General features: G+C 27.2%; 3 protein-coding genes across 11 annotated transcripts in view; 2 read left to right on the top strand and 1 right to left on the bottom strand.

Moving 5' to 3' along the window:
• The first annotated feature begins 724 nt into the window (after positions 1-724).
• LOC111033024 (mitochondrial 2-oxoglutarate/malate carrier protein) lies at positions 725-7,314 on the top strand. Its single transcript, XM_022313578.1, has 5 exons — positions 725-1,187; positions 1,299-1,538; positions 1,614-1,918; positions 6,241-6,340; positions 6,422-7,314. Exons 1-5 carry the CDS (start codon positions 1,129-1,131, stop codon positions 6,639-6,641), a joined length of 924 nt encoding a protein of 307 aa, XP_022169270.1. The 5' UTR covers positions 725-1,128; the 3' UTR covers positions 6,642-7,314.
• Positions 6,723-10,689, bottom strand: LOC111033025 (COMM domain-containing protein 3-like). 4 transcript variants are annotated; one of them, XM_022313580.1, is made up of 4 exons: positions 10,397-10,689; positions 10,055-10,226; positions 7,371-7,645; positions 6,723-7,114 (listed from the first exon to the last, which is right to left on the bottom strand). In XM_022313580.1, exons 2-4 carry the CDS (start codon positions 10,203-10,205, stop codon positions 6,941-6,943), a joined length of 600 nt encoding a protein of 199 aa, XP_022169272.1. In that variant the 5' UTR covers positions 10,206-10,226; positions 10,397-10,689; the 3' UTR covers positions 6,723-6,940. The 4 variants fall into 4 exon arrangements, with proteins under 4 accessions (XP_022169272.1, XP_022169274.1, XP_022169271.1 ...); XM_022313582.1 differs by having other exon boundaries at positions 10,055-10,210; XM_022313579.1 differs by having other exon boundaries at positions 10,408-10,689.
• Positions 10,690-14,485: 3,796 nt separating this feature from the next.
• LOC111033023 (polypyrimidine tract-binding protein 2) overlaps positions 14,486-19,379 on the top strand; it is a 181,438-nt gene continuing 176,544 nt past the window's right edge. For 3 of the 6 annotated variants that reach the window (XM_022313575.1, XM_022313573.1, XM_022313572.1), the window contains exon 1: positions 14,487-14,751. The gene's annotated coding sequence lies outside the window, so the exon portion shown is untranslated. Of the gene's footprint in view, positions 14,752-19,379 lie in introns of all 6 variants that reach the window. The other 3 variants (XM_022313568.1, XM_022313566.1, XM_022313576.1) reach the window with 2 other exon arrangements.

Here is a 19,379-nt window from a genome sequence, read left to right as displayed (position 1 = left end):
TTGCGACTATAGTATAGGTATTAGGTAGGTTTAAATGTTTAATACCTCATAGGTTTCACTTGTTTAGTATTTAAAATATTTTAAAAGTTTCAATAACAATTAATATCTATTTAAATGTTTATAAATTATAATTCTGTAATAAGCTTATCGCATAGATTGATGGATATACTTTTTGTACTTATATTTTGTTGTATAATACTATAATATTAAGTATGTAGGATAAAATAATTATTTTAGAGTCTGATAATATACATACATTGTTATAGAAATACGCATAGTATATTATACAATTATATTATTGTATAATTTATTACAAAATTATTACCTAGCACTGACAACCGTTAAAAATACGGGCATAAATTGATAGACGAGTAATAGATACCTATAGGATTTTATCGTTTTATTTATAAACATAATGTTTCGTGCATAATTAATCATAAAACTTAGGTACGTTTAATACTTTTTATATTGAACAGTGTAATAAATGTATAATACTGTAAACCCGTGTCTCAGCTGTTTCCCGCGCGTACGCCAAGCGCATTAGGCGCCCGAGGTGAACCGAACGCCCACGAACATGTCCTTGCAGTGGCATAATAAATAGATAATAATAATAATAATAATAATAATAATTTTTTTTTCATCATTTATATCCGTACCATGCGATGTGTTATCACGCAGAATCTTGGATGTTTAAAATATTATATTATGTCGATATGTAGTTGATTCAATAATGTAATGTGTGCACTGTGCATAATAATAATAATGTAATCTACATATTTAATATCTATCTATATAGGATATTATATTGTAATATTGTTCGGTGGCGTCTGGTGGTGACTGTTGAACGTTTTTTTATTTTTGTTTAATTATTAATTTATCTATCCCCTCTCATTATATTCACGCCGACTGGCCGACTACGAATCAATTAAACTTGGTGGGGATATCACGAACGGCGGACCGCGCTATAATAAATCATTTAAAACTCAGTCTTCGAATTTCCTACATTCACGACATACGTTGTGAGCGGTTGTAGAAGTAAGTGCCGCAGTGATATGTTCAAGAAGGACCTTTAAAGCTCTCTTACATTACTTTGAGCAAGTGGAAGCACAAACACACCCACACGACATCATGAGCGATTCCGTGGCTTTGCCGCCTTTGGTCAAGTTTTTCAACGGTGGACTATCCGCGTAAGTATCTTCCCCTTTCGATAACTCACACGACCCGTGACAATACAATTATTATTCATTACGAGTATTAGTTACTGTTGTTATGAGTTTATGACGTATAATGTCTTACAGGACTGTGGCCACCGTCATAGTGCATCCGTTGGACGTGCTAAAGAACCGAATGCAGATGGCTGGACGCGACGTCACTGCCACTGAAGCACAAAAATCCATGGGCGGTATAGTCCGTTCTATGATTAAAGAGAAGGGCGTGACAGCATTTTATCCTGGATTGTCCGCCGGCATCCTCAGACAAGCTACGTACTCGACCACGCGGTTAGGCATGTACAACTCGTTGTTCACAATTATGACCGGGTGAGTGTTGCCAGAACACACTTGCATTCACAATGTGTTATGCTTATGAACAACGCGTTTGTTGTTTTCCTATAGAGAAGACAACAAACCGCCTAACTTATTGATGAAACTGGGTTTGGCCTCGATATCTGGAGTGACTGGCGCTGCTGTCGGTACTCCGGCTGAAGTAGCTCTCATCCGGATGACATCAGACGGACAATTGCCATTGTCTGAAAGACGTGGTTATACTAGTGTGTTCAACGCATTAGCCAGGATTGCGAGGGAAGAAGGTATTGCTACATGGTGGAGAGGATGTATTGCCACAATGGGAAGGGCAGCTGTTGTCAATATGGCTCAACTTGCATCATATTCTCAATCTAAAGAAATTTACCTTAGGAGTGGTGAGTTACAACTGTTTTTAAAATATAATATCTATACTTCAAATCTAGTAAATAACAAATAAATGGCATTGAGTTTTTATAAGTATCCCCTTATGTAATCATAAGTATTGGGTAATTAATATGGAGTAATAATAAATAATACATCTTTTCAATATGTATATTTATTACATATTTTTTAGTTTCTGAGTGGAGCAATATTTTAGAGCGAAAATTAATCAACCAATCATTTAACAAAAATTAAATATGTGTATGTTTAATTAATATATGGACTGCACATCCATCATGTCCTGTTATAGGTTGTCTAGTGTCAATATTTTTGAAAAGAAATAGACCCGTGGGACCTTAATACTATCTTTTTCTAAAAATGTTGGTCCCTGGACCTCTTTTTTGGGCTATCAGTCCATTTCTTTATTATGGCTATGAATCAAACTATATATTTAACAATTAATAAGTTGTATGTAAATTCTAAAATAGTCACTTGTTTAATTATTTAACAGCAAACATTTAAAGGTGAACTAAAACAAACTATTGCAGTATGACTTATAATGTATGGCTCTTTGATACAGTAATAACTATGTTATTTCATTCAAAAAAATGTAGGTAGTAGAAAAAAGTAATTCATGAAAGACTTCTTGTAATTTGTATGGGTTTTATTGTAGAAATTGGTTCCCAGCTTTATTATTTTATACATTTTTATATTTGATATTAAAACTTAATTATACTAATTGAAAGAAGGTTTCACAAATTGCATTTATTCATGTCACTTTTTTCCTGTATTAAAATTGTTTTGATATCCAGAAAAAAAACCATTAAGCATGCAATTAACAATTTCTTTAAAGTTAATGCTTATTATTTAAATGTTATAATTCACAGACAGTCATTAATTGAGTTGGTTCTATTTTTATGATTTTCCTAATAGTATAAAAATAAAACTAATTGTATCATTCAATTTTAGTTTATAAATTGGGATAGAATTTAAAAAAAAATAATTATTATTTTCATTTGATGTATTTTTTTTTTTCACATCCTATAATACTTAATGCCCGGTCCCGATCTTTAAAAGTTTTACTCTCAACAAATAAGTTCTCAACCCTAAAAGCTAAATTACAAATGTATAAATCTCTACTGAAACACATGTGGACGTATGGTATCCAACCATTGGGTTCAGCAAAAAAATAAAATTTAGGCATTCCAAAATATCTCGCTTCAACAAATCACCAATGCTCCACCCTATATTTCAAACCTGACCCTACTCGAAGACCTATGTGTAAAAATAGTAGAATAAGAAGCTGCTGTTTTCTATAAATGTTTTTACACTAAATTAGAAAACCATGAAAATCCTCTAATAAAAGGATTACATATCCCATCACTTCCTGGAAATCCCCATTGTAGACTTAAAAGAAAATGATGTAGAGATCATTTAACTGGGAGTTACCCGTTTCCGCCAAAAACGAAAAAGGTTTGATTCCCGTTTCCGCCAAAAGACATTTCCGCAAAAAAAGTTTGGAAACCAATGGTCTTAATTTTTAAGCAATATTTATGTTTTGGTATATATAAAATAAAATAGTAATGTAAAATGTAGGTAATAGCAATGACATTTGTAAATAATTGCGAAATTGCGAATAGGTACAACAATATATAGCGAATATATTTTTGTGAAAAGACGTTTCCGTCAATTTAAGAACCATGTACAAATCTTACATATTCTTATCATATAAAAATATTTGTATTATTATAAATTATAGTACAAGTAGCTAATAATAATACATTATATTTAACTATTTCAAATTATAATACAAGTATATGTTAGGTTTTAAAAATCACATTCTTAAGTATAGGTTAGGTTTTAAAAAATCATATAATTATAAGAAACAGTTTTGACAAACGTGTACCTACTAATTTCATTCAAACTTTTTTTTGTAATTGCTTCTTCAGTAGTTTTTAAACGGTTTAATATTTTTATTTTACATTACTATTTTATTTTATATATACCACAACATATATATTGCTTAAAAATTAATACTATTGGTTTCCAAACTTTCTTTTGCGGAAATGTCTTTTGGCGGAAAAGGGCTATACCTAAATCAGGGAACCGGTTTTTTGGCGGAAACGGGCGATGCCCATTTAACTTATCCTATAACAACGCAACTTCCAAGCTAAATGCCACTAATGGGTGGCTCTTTTTTTCACGCAAACTTATTATGTTTTTTTTCTCATCTCACATATACTTATTGTACTGAAATGTATCTATAGATTGTATTTTTCTTGTAAAAATAAAAAAAAACAACTCATAAAAAATATATAGCTAAGTTATAAAAATACATTACAGTTTTTTGAAATAAAAATAAATTAATTGAAATAATTTTATTTGTTGATAATAAATATGAGATAATATATTACAGTTCTATTGAATAATTAAAAGATAACTTTGTTTTTTATCGGGTTTTTTTATTATTGCGTGATATGATTTCTTAAAAAATACACTTATAATAATTTTCAGAATATTGACCATACTTTTAGTTTAAATACTTAATGTATTATGTGACCATCTTTAAATGAATATATTTATTACTTAAGTATAGTGATAGTATTATGTTCCTGAGTTTCTCTTATAAAAGTATTATCAACATTTAAAATGTATTATTATGATTGGAATTCTATATTGTAATTCACTTATGATATTTTTTATCCATTATGTAAGATCAGAGCATGTTTAAATTTTTTTTTAAGTTAGAGGTATATGCATTTTTGACTATTCTCAGACCATGTTATGTAGCCATAAACATACGTGCATTGTTTTATCATACATTTTATATGACACCCTTAACTCCCCCCCCCTACATGGAGCATGTCTCAGTATACCACAATACTTTCTATTATTCTATTATACATATTGTTTATTAGTTTATAATTTGGGTTAATGTAGAATGCTAGTTAGTTAATTATATTTAAGTTTCTAATATAAAGTTTACATTTATTAGTTTAATTTTTAGTAGGTATTTTCTGTATTTATAAGTTATAATAACAAATACTACTACTTATAACTAGTAATTTTATAAGTTAACAATAGTTTATAAGTTATTGCCTATCAATCAAATTTATTGAAATTAAGTAATATTGAACATTTTAACATTTTAACTATTTTTTTTATAAAATATTTCAAAATACATGGTCATATAAAGACGAAACACAATTGGATTATACCCATCTCTTAATGTCGATAACCAAAATTTCAAAAGAACCAAACAATTCAAATATCTTGGATCTATAATGGCGGAAAGAAATGAAATCGAAAAAGAAATAGATGCAAAAATTCAGTTAGGGTCAAAACCCACTCATATGCATTGTAATTGAAGAAAATCCTACAGGAAAAAGATTGCTGAGATGACCACCGTCTGAGGTGGGATGATGTGAAAGCTTTAGAGGGAGGTAAGGACTGGAAACTACAAATATCGGATAAGGAAAACCGGAGGCAAGTGTGTATGTGAAGATGGTGCTAGTGAATGAGATTACTGAAGAAGAAGAATAAAACATTTCATTAGATATAAATAATAACTGATTATAAATCAGAAATATAAAATATGGAAATTCTGTACCTCAATGTATTTCTTACTTCATTAATATTATGAACTATGCTTAGCTAATTTCTTTCAATGATTAATAATTTAATAATTGTTGTATATAAGTTAATACTTATAGTTAAAATATTTACTATTTACTTTTTTTTTTCAATGCCAATAAGATAAAATTCATATAATAAATATTGATCCTTTTTACAGCGTATCTAAAATAATTCTAATTTAGTTACTATTAAATTACAAAAAACATTTTTAAGTTTAGGCAATTTTAAATAATAATGTTAGTTGACATTATCTTTAAAAAAAAGAAATGGTTTGATTCATATATATTATATATTTAAAAAGGACAGTATTCAATTACAAACAAATTAATTAATTATTCAATTTTATGTAACATCTCAGAACATTAAAAATAAAAAAATAAACAAACAAACAACAGTATATATAATTATATTCATTTACCATGATAAAAAATATTTTATCTAACATTGTATTCATTTATGTATCATCCTTAATTTGTGTAATATTATAAAACCGTAATGTATGTATAAATAGATTGTGCTTAAAATCTCAATGGGCAGCCTATGGTTTTGATCAGATCACTTATTAATACAATTGTTCAAACATGTGTATAATATTATATTAAGGTATACCTATATATTAATAATATTATACTATTGTGTTTTCTTATTATTGAGCTTTCAAAAAAATGGATTTAACAATATTCATCTAAAATTGTTTTAGGTTATTTCAAAGATAATATTGTATTGCATTTTGCTTCATCTATGACCTCCGGTGCCATTACAACTGTAGCCTCACTGCCAGTGGATATTGCCAAAACTAGGTATGTATAATATGCAATTGAATTAGATCAAATGTTGGTATAAATGACAAAATATGTGATCATCCTTTTTTTTTTTTATAGAATCCAAAGCATGAAAATCATTGATGGAGTACCGGAATATACTGGCACAATAAATGCAATGGTGAAAGTAGTGAAGAATGAAGGTTTCTTCAATTTGTGGAAAGGCATTGTGCCATATTTTGCTAGAATTGGACCTCATACTGTATTGACATTTATAGCTTTAGAAAAGTTCAATGAAGCATATAAAGTTGCCGTGTACGAACGTCAGTCAAAAAAATAAATATTACAATAGTTATTGACTAAATAATTTATTCATACATTCTTACAATTTATAATTTGTTTTTGTTTAGTTTTACTTATGTTAAATATTCTGTTTATTATTTTTTTTTTTATGTTTATCATTGTTAAAAGTGAATGTTTTCCCCAATATTAATTTAATTTAATGTCTTGTAGAAATCTAAAATATATAATATATTAAGATTTAAGACTGTAATAAAATATATTATGTACCTAATAAGAACAATTAGGAATGAGCAAATACATAGTATAGATTGAATATGGTAAAATATTTTATGAATCTTAACTGGCTGAAGAAAGTTTTTCTAAATGACGAACTGCATCCTTTAACTTAAACACTAGTTCTTGAAGTTCTTGTGTACTGCAGACGAAGTCAATGTATTTTATTGTACCATTGTCTATTGTCTTCAGCCGCACTTTGTATAAGAATTCAGATACATCGTCAAAAACACTAGACTAAAAACAAATACTTTTATTGTTATTGTAATAATTAGTAAACTAATGTTAAGGTTTATAAGCACATCACATTGTTTATCAAGTTATATGTATATTGTATATATTTAGATAGTATAATTTAAAGACGACTGGCATATAATGTGCATATAAGCTGCTTTATAGTGATATGTAACACGACAATAATTTTAAAATAGATTAAACTCTTACAGTTTTAATTATTATTGGTATTACAAAGTTATGAACATGATATACTAACTTGTACACAGTAATCGAGGCGGCATTCAACGTCTACCACATTAGCCAAAGATGTAGTGGTAATCTTGGCAACTTCCACAAGACGTGGTCTAATAGATTCGTAGGTTTTAATAATCTCTGGTAAACGATCGGTATTAGCCAAAACTAATGTTTGTAAGTGTTGATTCAATGACTTTCCATCCAGGCAATGTCGACTAGCAATTGTAAACAGAGTTACTAATGAAGCATATGCTTCTTTAGCAATATCTTGTTTAGACGTAATGCATGTGGTCGATTCTGAAATGAAAAAGAGATTAATAGGAAATTATAAATTTAAATTTAAAATCAATGTTAATGAATTTATTTATATTTGTGTAATTGTTTACATAAATAAGTAAAATATAACCTTCCATAACAGTTCTGAAATTTTTCTTGGACAACCTTAATAACATTATGTAGAACATTTTGTTTAGGTACATTAATTAGATATAAAAAGATACAATGTTTAAAAGTACTATTAAATTGAATATTCTCTGAATTTAGTGTAATAACATTTAAATGTTTCTATTAGTATTGTGTTGCGATGCAAATTTACAGTATAATTAAATATAAACAAAATTATGCATGTGCATATAAAATGTATATGATATAAAAAAAAACCAAGAAATTAATGAAATGTCAAAAAAACTTCATCAACTTACTTACCAATTCTCGGAGTAACAAACATTCAAAATTCTAAAGAGAAGTGAAAACGATTGCATTACATCTTCTCAACACTACCAGTAAACATATAACACTAACGTGGATACCTAGCCAAATTCAGATAAAAGGGAGCGTAATATAGAAGCAAGCAACTAGTGACCAATATATCAAAACTGTTTTTCAGAGATTACCTCAAAAGAGAAGCAAAAAAAACCCATAACAAACCAATGGCATAAAGAATGGTATTTACTGAGGGACAAAACATACCGCCAATAGACAGATGAACCCATTAGATTTAACTACAGAACTAGATGTAATACTAACTTGCTTTAGGATAGGACAATCCTGGTATATACACAAACATTTCACGAAAAAACAGAACCTTGTACCACTTGTAGGTCTGAAATTTCTATCAAACATTTATTTCAATGTCGTCAATGCAATGAAGAAAAATCAAACATCGAAATACAACATCCCAAATACTTTCACCGAATCTGTGGCAGAGTGAATATTTGCACCTTATTCAAAAGTGGAGATGGGTATCCCAATAACTCCAGTCTAAATCTAAAGGACCTAGACAGCTAGACTAGCTTATAATTTATACGCACATAGTCACACACGACCTGCGTTTAAAATGTGTGTAAACATTTGGTGGACAAGTACTTGTTTAAGGTGGATGCTTCATAGGAAAATAGTTCACACTATCACAATATTTATATCTTACTAGAATTGATCAAACACTGATTTATACAAAATCATTTAATCAGAACAAAAGCAAAAATGTACATATTTATTTATTTTTGATTGTTATTTATTTATTTATTTATTTACTTTGATGTTGAAAAAACTTGTATACTTATGATGTACTAAACCCAATATGTAACATGCTAATCGTGGCCAATGACCAATGCAGTTGACCCAGTTGAGACTATGTTTGAATGGACGCCTTTTAATTTTCATACATTATTGAAAAATATCAATAATCTATAAAACTATTAACCTATAAGTAACAATTACAATCAATAAGATCTACTAGTAAAAATCAGAATCAATAAGATCTACAATATAATATTTTCATACAAAGACTATCATGACAAGTAATGTATAGGTACTTTAAATACCTAAACTATTTCTACCACATTAAAAATAAATAGAGATAGAATGACAATGACTATTGTACTTTTTCCCTTCAATCATATACCATGCTAACCAAGATATAAGCTTGTTTCATGCTTCATTGATTCAGAACAGATAAAACTGTATTTTGTATTTTTGAGCACTTATAGCTAAGAATATATATTTTTATTTTTTAAATTTAATTTCATATTTTTACAATATTCATTATACAGGTCATTAATTGTATTTTTATATATTGTAGGTCATTTTCTTAAATTTTAGATTTCAAAGAAAATGTTTAATTTTTAGAAATATATGTATTGTTGTTATTGGAGGTTTTCAACTACCTAACACATTAGTTAAAGTAATCATGCTTGTGGAATTCAACGAAAACTAAAATTAAGTAAGAAACAAAATAATCAAGTATTGCCTAATTTAAGATATAATCGGTTATGATCAGTTGTCATTTAATTAATTTTTGCATGAAACTTTTTAGCAGGTACAGCTCATACTCCATTTGCTAAATTAAAATATAATGCAAGGTTCAGACAATTTTGAATTTCAGGCAAGTCTAAGTTACCTACCTAAGAATTATGTAGAACAATATTTTATTTTAATACAACACAAACTAACTATTAGACATTATGTAGGTGATAACAAAAATGTATACATATAATTAATGATTACCTATTATAAAATTGTATAATTTTTATTCATTGAAGTTGATTTATAAGTACATATTTTAGTTTTTGGGAAATTTTTCTTTTTTTCATGTGCAAAATTTGGGTGTTAAATAGAATATCAAAATCCTATCTAAAGTAATAAAAATAAAATTTTTTTATAAAATAAAGAAATAGATTATTAGTTCTGTAGAAACTCAGTTCTTACCAGCATCTAATGTTTGTTCCGAAGTATCATCTAACAATGTTCCCAGAATCTTTCCAGCCTTCTGCAGTAATGTTTGGAAACATTTGTCATTTATCAGTGCTGGGTTACACAACCGTTTCAGTCCCAGTTCAATTTCAGTTGATATATTCATTTTGGCTTTAAATAGTAACTCCTAATAAGTTTATTGGATATTCACTTAAGTAATAAATATTGCCAAATTTAATATACTATTGATTATAAATACTAGTAGGCACATACATAATTTTAATTAAAAATTAATAATATATTATTATATTACATTATAATCACAGTATTATAACCAAACAAATAAATTAGACATACAATTATAATACCTTAGATCATATTGTCTAGATATATGATCAACAAATATTGTCTAATAGTATTGACTTTAATATTTAAAATAGAGGTTTTTGTATAATAACCGTACTGATATTATCAAATACTATGAATGATTTATTACTAATGTCAAATACTTTAAAATTACTACTCTAAAGTAATCGTCAATACTTTAAATTGCATATTTTATACATAATATTAATTTATTACGAAAACGAAATTTACCCTCTACAGAATACTTTTTTAGATAAGAAATGAGAACTCCTGGCGATTGGTATCGTGGATACTTTATTCCTTACAATATTATGGTAGTTAATGGTTATCACAGTAACGGCTATAGCGCTCATGACGGTTGTCGTGAATACTAAATATCAAAAACTAAAAACCATGTGGATTGATTATAGAACGTATTAATCCATATTATACGGGAAAAACATTAATTAATTATTGAGTTATTAACATAACCATACTGTATGGGATCGTTTCACTTTAATCAACAATTGAACAATCTAATACTATTATATAAATATATAACATAATATTATTTTATATTGTACATTATAAAATAAACCACACTCTTACAGACTTACAAGTTACAAGCTAAACATTTTACACGGTAATTGTGTGTAAAATATAACGTTTAAAATTTTGCCAAAATATTTTTTGACTTAGATTCAGATTTTATTAAATTAATTCGATTATTTATAGTACCAATTGTTTTAGATTCTGAGTGGCCATTGTCGAGTTGTACTCTTTATTAGTATATGTACTCCTATTGGTATTGTTGCTTGGCCGTTTTTTATTACCTACTCATATTGAGCTTTATGATTATATTTTATACATTGTAATTAATGGTATTATAATATTTTATAGTAATAATAATAATATTTTTAACAATAGGTAGGTAGGCACTCTAGAGTCTAGTAGTCAAGTGTATACATTTTTTTACAATTAATGATTGTTCTTGAATCTTGATTGTGTTTGAATGTTGGTTCCTTTATGGTATATTTAAAATATTTATGACACAACGGCAACTACCAATAACACATTTAATTATGAATAATAACGAGACCCACTACCAACATAATATTTTACATATTTTATTGTTCATATTCCTTGCGGCATGTACGTCAATATATTATTAATATTACCAGTGGTGTACACTTAGTTGCATTCCCACGACGCCGAGTGATCATAATTTCACCATCAGAATTTTAATTGAAAAAGTAATAAACATCATTATTCATTAATAGAACCCAGATTTCAATGCAAAGTACATTATTTTTTGGGTGTTCTAGGGCAATGCGTAACAAGTATATAATAAATTGTACTCAACAGATTGGTTCTATAAAAGTGAAACTTTTATTTTGTATTTTCTTTTACCATTTTCAGGTTATTTTATTAATTTTTAGTGCATATTTTAATAAATGAACTCTTAGTTTTAATTAGGAAATTAAAAATATTATTCCAAGAAGCATTATTTTTCTTAATAGTTTTTAAGTGTTTTTAATATGTTTAATAATATGCCAAATGCCAATCGTTCTAAATATAAATGCGATAACGCCTTTATTCATCTCCGGAATGAATAAAATAATATAATATTGGATGTGAATATGAGATATCTTACAAATTACTAGGACTCGAACCAATAATAACTAATTACCAACTGGTCAAAAAACTGGTGTCAAGTGACAGGTGATACATCACAATCGAATTAATTTACAGTATATTGTTTAATTATTGCGAGAGTGCTGAAGTTTGATATTTTGTTTTTGAATTATTGTTAGTATTAAGTTAAGATAAGTGTTAAAAATGCCTAAAGTCAAATCGCCGTTTTCCTATTACGTACTTAATTACGTGCCTATAAGCAAAATTTTAGTTATGTCGTAAGGGAGTTTTTGTACTAAAAATGATTAAAGTGCACTTTAATACCCCTCTCACGAATTTCAAATTTTTTTTTAAAAGACGAGTTCTTTTCAACTCAAAGGGAGACACTATTATATACTTTGTTACTTTAGCTGGCCATCGAGTTTGACAACCGGAGTCGGTAGGGCAAGGGAGCCACTAAACTTGTGTTACTTTAACTAACAATGTTAAGTTTACTTGTTAGGTTATCCGCCTGCCCGAAGACGAACAAATTCAATTTTGAAAGTAACTCTACGTCTTTGTCTTTACATAAACCAGCGACTGTTTCATAGAAAATTTGAATAGTTGAAGTTGTACTATAGTCACTAGGTATGTTTGAGGTATTTAGAATGTATATACCCTTTAAATCATAAATTGATTTTTATAATCTTCTTTAAAAGAAATATTAGGTTTAAATTTTTTAAATGTTAATTAAACCTGTAATTAGTGTAATTAATCATATTTATTGGTATATTATTCCTGATTTTTGTGAGCACTGAAGGGGTTGGATTCATATTTAGAGGCCCATATTTTGGGTTTCATATAGCCACCTTCCTTAATAGTTATTTCCGTGATAATAAGACCAAGATAGAGGTTTTTTGAAACCAGAAATTGATGATGTAGGTACCTAGGTAGTCAGTGGCCTGTAGGTACCTTAAAAGTATTTATAGTATCTAAATTGGCCTTCCATTTATGCTAAAATACTCAGCAATAATTAACTTTTATACATAATATATTAATATATTTATATGTCCACTAAGCATCATATTGTATAAATATTACATTTTCTTAAATATGTTATCAACTGTGATTCAGGATGACCTTATATTAGGTACTTGTACTTCTTAGTATAAGGTATACGAGTAAGGTACACATCAGATTACATATTATACCAGTCGTTGATGCATGCCGCATGCATCGTTTGTTGCTCATAAAGTCATAACATATAAGTTATACTTATAAGCTTTTAGATTTTAATTCTATCAATTGCTAAATATTTGATGAGTTCAAAAGTATATTACCGACACCTATTCGATACGAATGATAATTGAAATAATGCAGAGAATATTCAAGGTACCTAGTACCTATCTACTCGAGCTACTGGCTACATTTACGTATAAACGATGCATTGTTAATGGACCTGTGAAATTTTAGAATTAACATACCTATAGATCAAGACTCATACACGTGGGAAAAAAATATTAAAATCAAGACCCCGTTCATGGGTGGACATGTATTGTTTAATGTTTACTATAGATACGTCTTATTACTTATTGAATGTAAAAGATTTGAAAAACAAATAAAAAATATGAATATTGTACTTATGTAATAGCTGACCAATTTTGTATCGATATGAAAACAAAAAACATCAACGATGACAACTAGAAAATTAATAATGAGTTACTCAACGAATTTTTTTGGATTTTTTGTCTCATTGCCATACTGTCTATAATACAAATACAACTATTATAAACTCTACTCTTTTATTCTATATAACAGAATAAATCATAACAATAATAACATAATAAAATCAATAGGTGTAATATAATTGCACAAACGATCGACGGATCGAATGTTCCGATGACCGATGGTGACGCTTTTTTCAAATGAGTGAGAGTTTGGCTTCACTTATCCATGGTTATTGTCACAGTTAACTCACTGATATATTTTGATTCGGTTAATGTATAGGTACCTACTATACTATTCTATACTATATACTATACTATACTATACTATACTATACTATACTATACTATACTATACTATACTATACTATTACTATACTATGCTATACTATACCTACTATACTTAGTATAAAAGTCTGTGTTTAATTAATGGTAATAAATTATAACTTAAATTAGGTACCTATTTACCGATTACCGTATGAGTGTATCATGTATGACCAACTTATTAGATATTGAAATGATTATAAATTATAATAGATTAATACTGTGTTCAAGTGTGTTGTGACTTGGGTTTTTAGCTCAAATTATTCTTTTCACAATAGGCAAAGGGTATTTTCCCGCGTATTTCATAATAATATATCACCTACTATATAAACCCACGGCGCGCACTGGTGTTATCGTGGCTTGTCGTTTATTATCAAGTAGATAAAAGATACTAAAATGCTGTTACCGGACGTGTAAACAAAAAATAAAAACATTATTATTGTTTATGTTTTAGAACTAAAACGTTGCGTTATTATTAGTTTTTTTTTATTATTTTTATCGATAATCCATAAACAGGTGGTCGCATGTATTTTCATTGTGGCGTGTCTAACTACTTTCTGGTCGCGTGCGTACCCGAATGCCCGACTGAAACAAATTTTTTCACCCGGCGAGCCTGGTGCCTCTACCTCTTTAATATTATAGTAGCTTAGTGTGGTGTTGATGTCATCTTGAACTAATCCCCAACTTTACTTGGAATTTCCTGTGGTGAGTAAAATCTTGTTGATTAAATAAACTATTTATAAAAATTATATGAACCCTCTAAAGTAATAATCTATGAGGTTCAGATTTGGTTGTAGTTATTTGTTGCTAAATAGTTTAAAAATGATATTATTAATATTAAATAAAGCTATGTGTGTACTTACCAAAGTTAAATTTATCAATTATTTAAAATAGTACTTAGGTACTAATTTTGAAACATAACATGCTTTTTTATTATGGCCTCTAAAGCTTATGCATTTCAATCTCGGTGTATCATTCTTATTTATTTATTTAAAATTATTCTGAATTAGGTATTTATAGTTTATTTAACTTTATTGACCAAGTCAAGTATTATAGCTAATATTTAACTAATTTTATATTAAATATAGAAGGTACAATCTTAACTAAACGTACAAAAAAAAAATAGGCTTAAGATTATTATGATTTATGAGTTATTCATAATTTCAATACAGATGAGGCTTTTATTATTTTGATTTTTAAAAAAAAATTATTGGAGATTATTATATTAAGATACCCACTTAAATGGTATTGGATTAAAATATTTCAAAACAACCATGTGATAAATTATTTGCTGATTCATCTAAATAATTTAAAAAATAAGTAGTACCGATGTGTATGCAATCTACAAAATTTGAACATTTAATAACCAGTATTAAATATTGCGTATGAACAATTTGAAGCCTATTTAAATTTGTTCATAATTCATATTTGTTATCTACTTAGTATATTATATACCTAGTATATCACTATATTATATACACAATTTATAAGATTAATGTAATTGTTTAACTAGCCTATATTATAATAGTTGAAAACAAAATCTATTTTTCTTGGTTTTTGAGCCGTCTAAATAAATTACTAGTAAAATCCATTACAATTTTCTCTATTACTGATTATAAGTATATAAATATATTTTATATATTTTGAACTTGACTAAATTTTTTAATTACAATAATATACCTATCATGTTCATTGTCTTCATGTCTACATTTATTAACATATCTTTATACCTAATAATTTAATTTATATTACAATTATTTAGGAATAGCAATAGATGGAGCCTCTTGTTTAGGACATGCTTGCTTACATTTTGTGACTTTTAAAAATTATTTAAACAACTACTTATATTAAAATATTAGGTTATATCCAATCAACATATTATTTGGTATACATATATATTCAACTTGAATCAAATATAAAATCTCTTAGAAACAATACAAATATTAATTTATCTTTTATTCTATGATCACACTTTTGTTACACTTTCATACCCGGGTGTCATCTTTATCGTTTGTGTGTCAGTATTTTGTATGCAGTTGTAAAAAGGAATAATATAAAACAATAAAATATTTGTCGTGTTCAGTTGCTAGGTACTACCGCAAACTCTGTTCTTCCTAGCACCACCTATGGATATTGGGATATTAGATAGGGAAGCAGATATTTAATATTGATAGATATTAATATGATTAAATTATCGGCATCAGATTATAACATGAATATTTTTTAGTAATCTATAAATTAAATACTAGTACGTTTTAATTGAAGAACCATAACTAAATATAAATCAAGGATTAACTCCAAGTCATCTATGATTTCTAAGATTATTAGGTACCTAACTAAATTCGTACACAAAACAATATAATTTCAAGAATTTCAATTGTAAATATATAGGTAGTGAACAGTGCTGTAACTACACATTACAGCATTTTTTCAAAAAAAATTGCAAATATAATATGTACGATAGTTGGACTTTATAGTATGGAAGGTAGTCTAGTTAATCTTTGCTTTTAATTGTTTTATCATTTTTATGGACATTATTCTAATATTTTTTATGCTACTATAATATAGTGAAGTATGATGTAAAACCATGTCATGGACACAACTTTTTTTATAGATATACAAACCACCTGTAATTTTATTCTAAAAGACTTTTTAATGTACTTTTGCAATACATTAATTTTAAAAGGTTAGAAAATGTAATTAATATTTTGGATAGAGCAATCACACAACAAATATAGACAAAATAATTCTGTTGTAGGTATCTTCAATTTTAATGCAGCTACAAAATTTGAATGAATTATTATAATAGTATAGCTATAATGCTATATAGTATTAATTAAACACACAAATTAAGTTGTTAAATCATATAAATAATACTGTTGCCATTTTGCTAACAACTAAACAGTTGGGTATATTATATGATTACAATATCTGCAATATTATATTTTAACAATATGACTAAGCTTATTTTCTTTTTTTCTATTTTCAAGTGAGTAACACATTAATTTATATTTTATAGATACCTGTTATATTATATATAATATATTAATTAATATCGATTGTATAAATTATTTTATAATCTATTATGATTGATATTTTAAATACCGTCGTGTCTGTGATTAAATGTACAGAGCGTAACAGAAGAACCTGACAAATGAAATAAGTTTTGTTATAATTAATATTTTTTTCTCTTTTTCTTTATAACTTAATGCCTCGTACACTACACGTATAATAAATTTTTTTTTGTTTTTATTTTTTAGTACTGAAAATATAAAATAAAAATCTAGTAAAATTGTTTTTGGAAAATTTGAAAATAGTCAATTTGTTAATCTGGTGTTTACTAAACTTTTGGTTGTAAAAACATTCATCTAAGTCAAGTGGCTTATTCTTCATGATATTTTAAAAAGTTACATTTTTTAGAGATAAGATTCATCAATTTGAAAAGTAATAGCTTTAAAAATAATATTTAGCTTTGAACCTATCTATTTGAAAATTCTCATAATATTTTTAAAAAAGTATACTTTTGAATTAAAAAAGTTTTTTAACAACTGGAACAACTTTACAAAAAAAAAATATGATTTATGCAATTAAAAAAAATAAACTACACAACTTAAATAAATGTTTTTTCAACTAAAAGTTATCTAAAAGCCATATTTACAAACAGGCGGTTATGAATTTTTGAAAAAAATTTATTCAGATCAAAAATGTACCTAACCTTGATAAGTAATATTAAAATTTTTAATTTAAACAACACTGAACATTCATATTTTAATTTAATTTTAAATTCTATATTTTTATGAATATTCACTGGACCATTATATCAAAAATAAATTTCAGGTTGAGGCTTATGTTGTTAACATTTAAGGATTTATACTTTTTTAATTTTTTTTTTAAATTTTACAAGTGCACATACACAACCTTGTACAACACGCTGATAGGATAAGAGTTAAAACATGGATTGCAGATTGCTTGAATAAGAAGCTACCGTCTAGTAGTTGCACTTACTCGACGTGATGTTTAGGGTAATTAAGGAGGGATATTTAATTTAAATGGTCACGACACCATTTCCTTTCGAGTTTACGTTGTGGATTTCCAGGGAGTGAGAAAAAATGTAGCTCTTTTATTAGTGGGTTAGAGGTTAGAGTGATTTTCAAGTCTGTCAAAAAAATGTTTTTAAAAAAGTTTCACTTCAGTTACAACAGGTAGAATACCTAGATCTTTGCGGAGAGTTAAATTAGAGACAATTAGGGAGTGTTAGTGATTTTTCTAAGAGTAATATTCTGGAAGACTTGAATTTTGTTTAAATTTGATTTTTTGGCCGATCCCCAGAGTTGTAATCCATATGTCCATATTGGTGATGTATGGTAAATTATGTTGTTTATTATATCTGGACTTAAAGGTGAGTAATATTATTCTTTAAGCGGTCATTTATTTTGTAGTAACAAAACTACTAGGTAGTACAGCAGCGTGTACAGGAATTTAATATTGGGTGGGGGGTTCATCATACTAAAAAAATTCTTTAAAATATTTTGGTAGTTTTAAATGTTTGTATAAATACTAAATACTAAATACATTTATATACTTTCCAGGTTGTGGTTGTAAGGGAGATTTGAACCCTCTAACCCTCCCACGTGTCTACGGCCCCGATGTAGTATCTATATATAGTATTAAAAGTGAATTGTTATAATATTAACTTAAGATTCTAAGTGGAGTGAAGAAGGATTGACTTATCACCATTTATATTATTTTTATTTTACATTACTTCTTGTTGGTTATAAAGACCCTTTTTTGTATAAAATCTTATTGTATTTATTATTGTTGAATCTAAATTGTATTTAGGGTGTCAGAACTGTATAATAGTGATAAAGTTTTTTAAGAATATTGTGGTAACTAATGATATAATTGACTTAAATAACAAAAACCTCGGCATTTTAAATAATCATTTTTATTAGGTAGTAGCTATTAAATGCATTTCAAAAAAAAAAAAAATAAATAAAAAATACTTAAATTTATCTGTAATAATGAAGGTATTTAATTTTTGAATTTATAAGTGGTATATATTTAAAAAAAATAAACATAATTTTAAAACCTGAAATAAAATAAAGACTTCCATGCGTAATAATAATTAATAATACTTAACAATGAAACAAAATAAAATACTACTTTTTAAATTATTTTTTGGCAGGAGCGCTATGCTACATAGCTGTGCAATCTCCCAGTTTGATGCAATTTATTGTTGATATCTCTTTCGAAACTATTGAACAAATCTTCATGAAATTTAAGGTATAAATTCATTAATATCTGAAGGGTACAATGGTGTATAGATTAATTTT

Source organism: Myzus persicae, unplaced genomic scaffold, assembly GCF_001856785.1.
Source record: "Myzus persicae strain clone G006 unplaced genomic scaffold, MPER_G0061.0, whole genome shotgun sequence".
NCBI classification, from domain to species: Eukaryota; Metazoa; Arthropoda; class Insecta; order Hemiptera; family Aphididae; genus Myzus; species Myzus persicae.
This window is presented reverse-complemented; position numbering and strand designations above follow the sequence as displayed.

Bases quoted from the DNA above. Each gene is read 5' to 3' on its own strand.
- LOC111033024 (XM_022313578.1), top strand. From the start codon at position 1,129: ATGAGCGATTCCGTGGCTTTGCCGCCTTTGGTCAAGTTTTTCAACGGT. The intron at 1,919-6,240 runs GTGAGTTACAAC...AAATTGTTTTAG, and splicing joins AGAAATTTACCTTAGGAGTG to GTTATTTCAAAGATAATATT. The intron at 6,341-6,421 runs GTATGTATAATA...TTTTTTTTATAG, and splicing joins GTGGATATTGCCAAAACTAG to AATCCAAAGCATGAAAATCA.
- LOC111033025 (XM_022313580.1), bottom strand. From the start codon at position 10,205: ATGAATATATCAACTGAAATTGAACTGGGACTGAAACGGTTGTGTAAC. The intron at 7,646-10,054 runs GTAAGAACTGAG...TTTTCATTTCAG, and splicing joins GGAACAAACATTAGATGCTG to AATCGACCACATGCATTACG. The intron at 7,115-7,370 runs GTTAGTATATCA...ATTTGTTTTTAG, and splicing joins GCCTCGATTACTGTGTACAA to TCTAGTGTTTTTGACGATGT.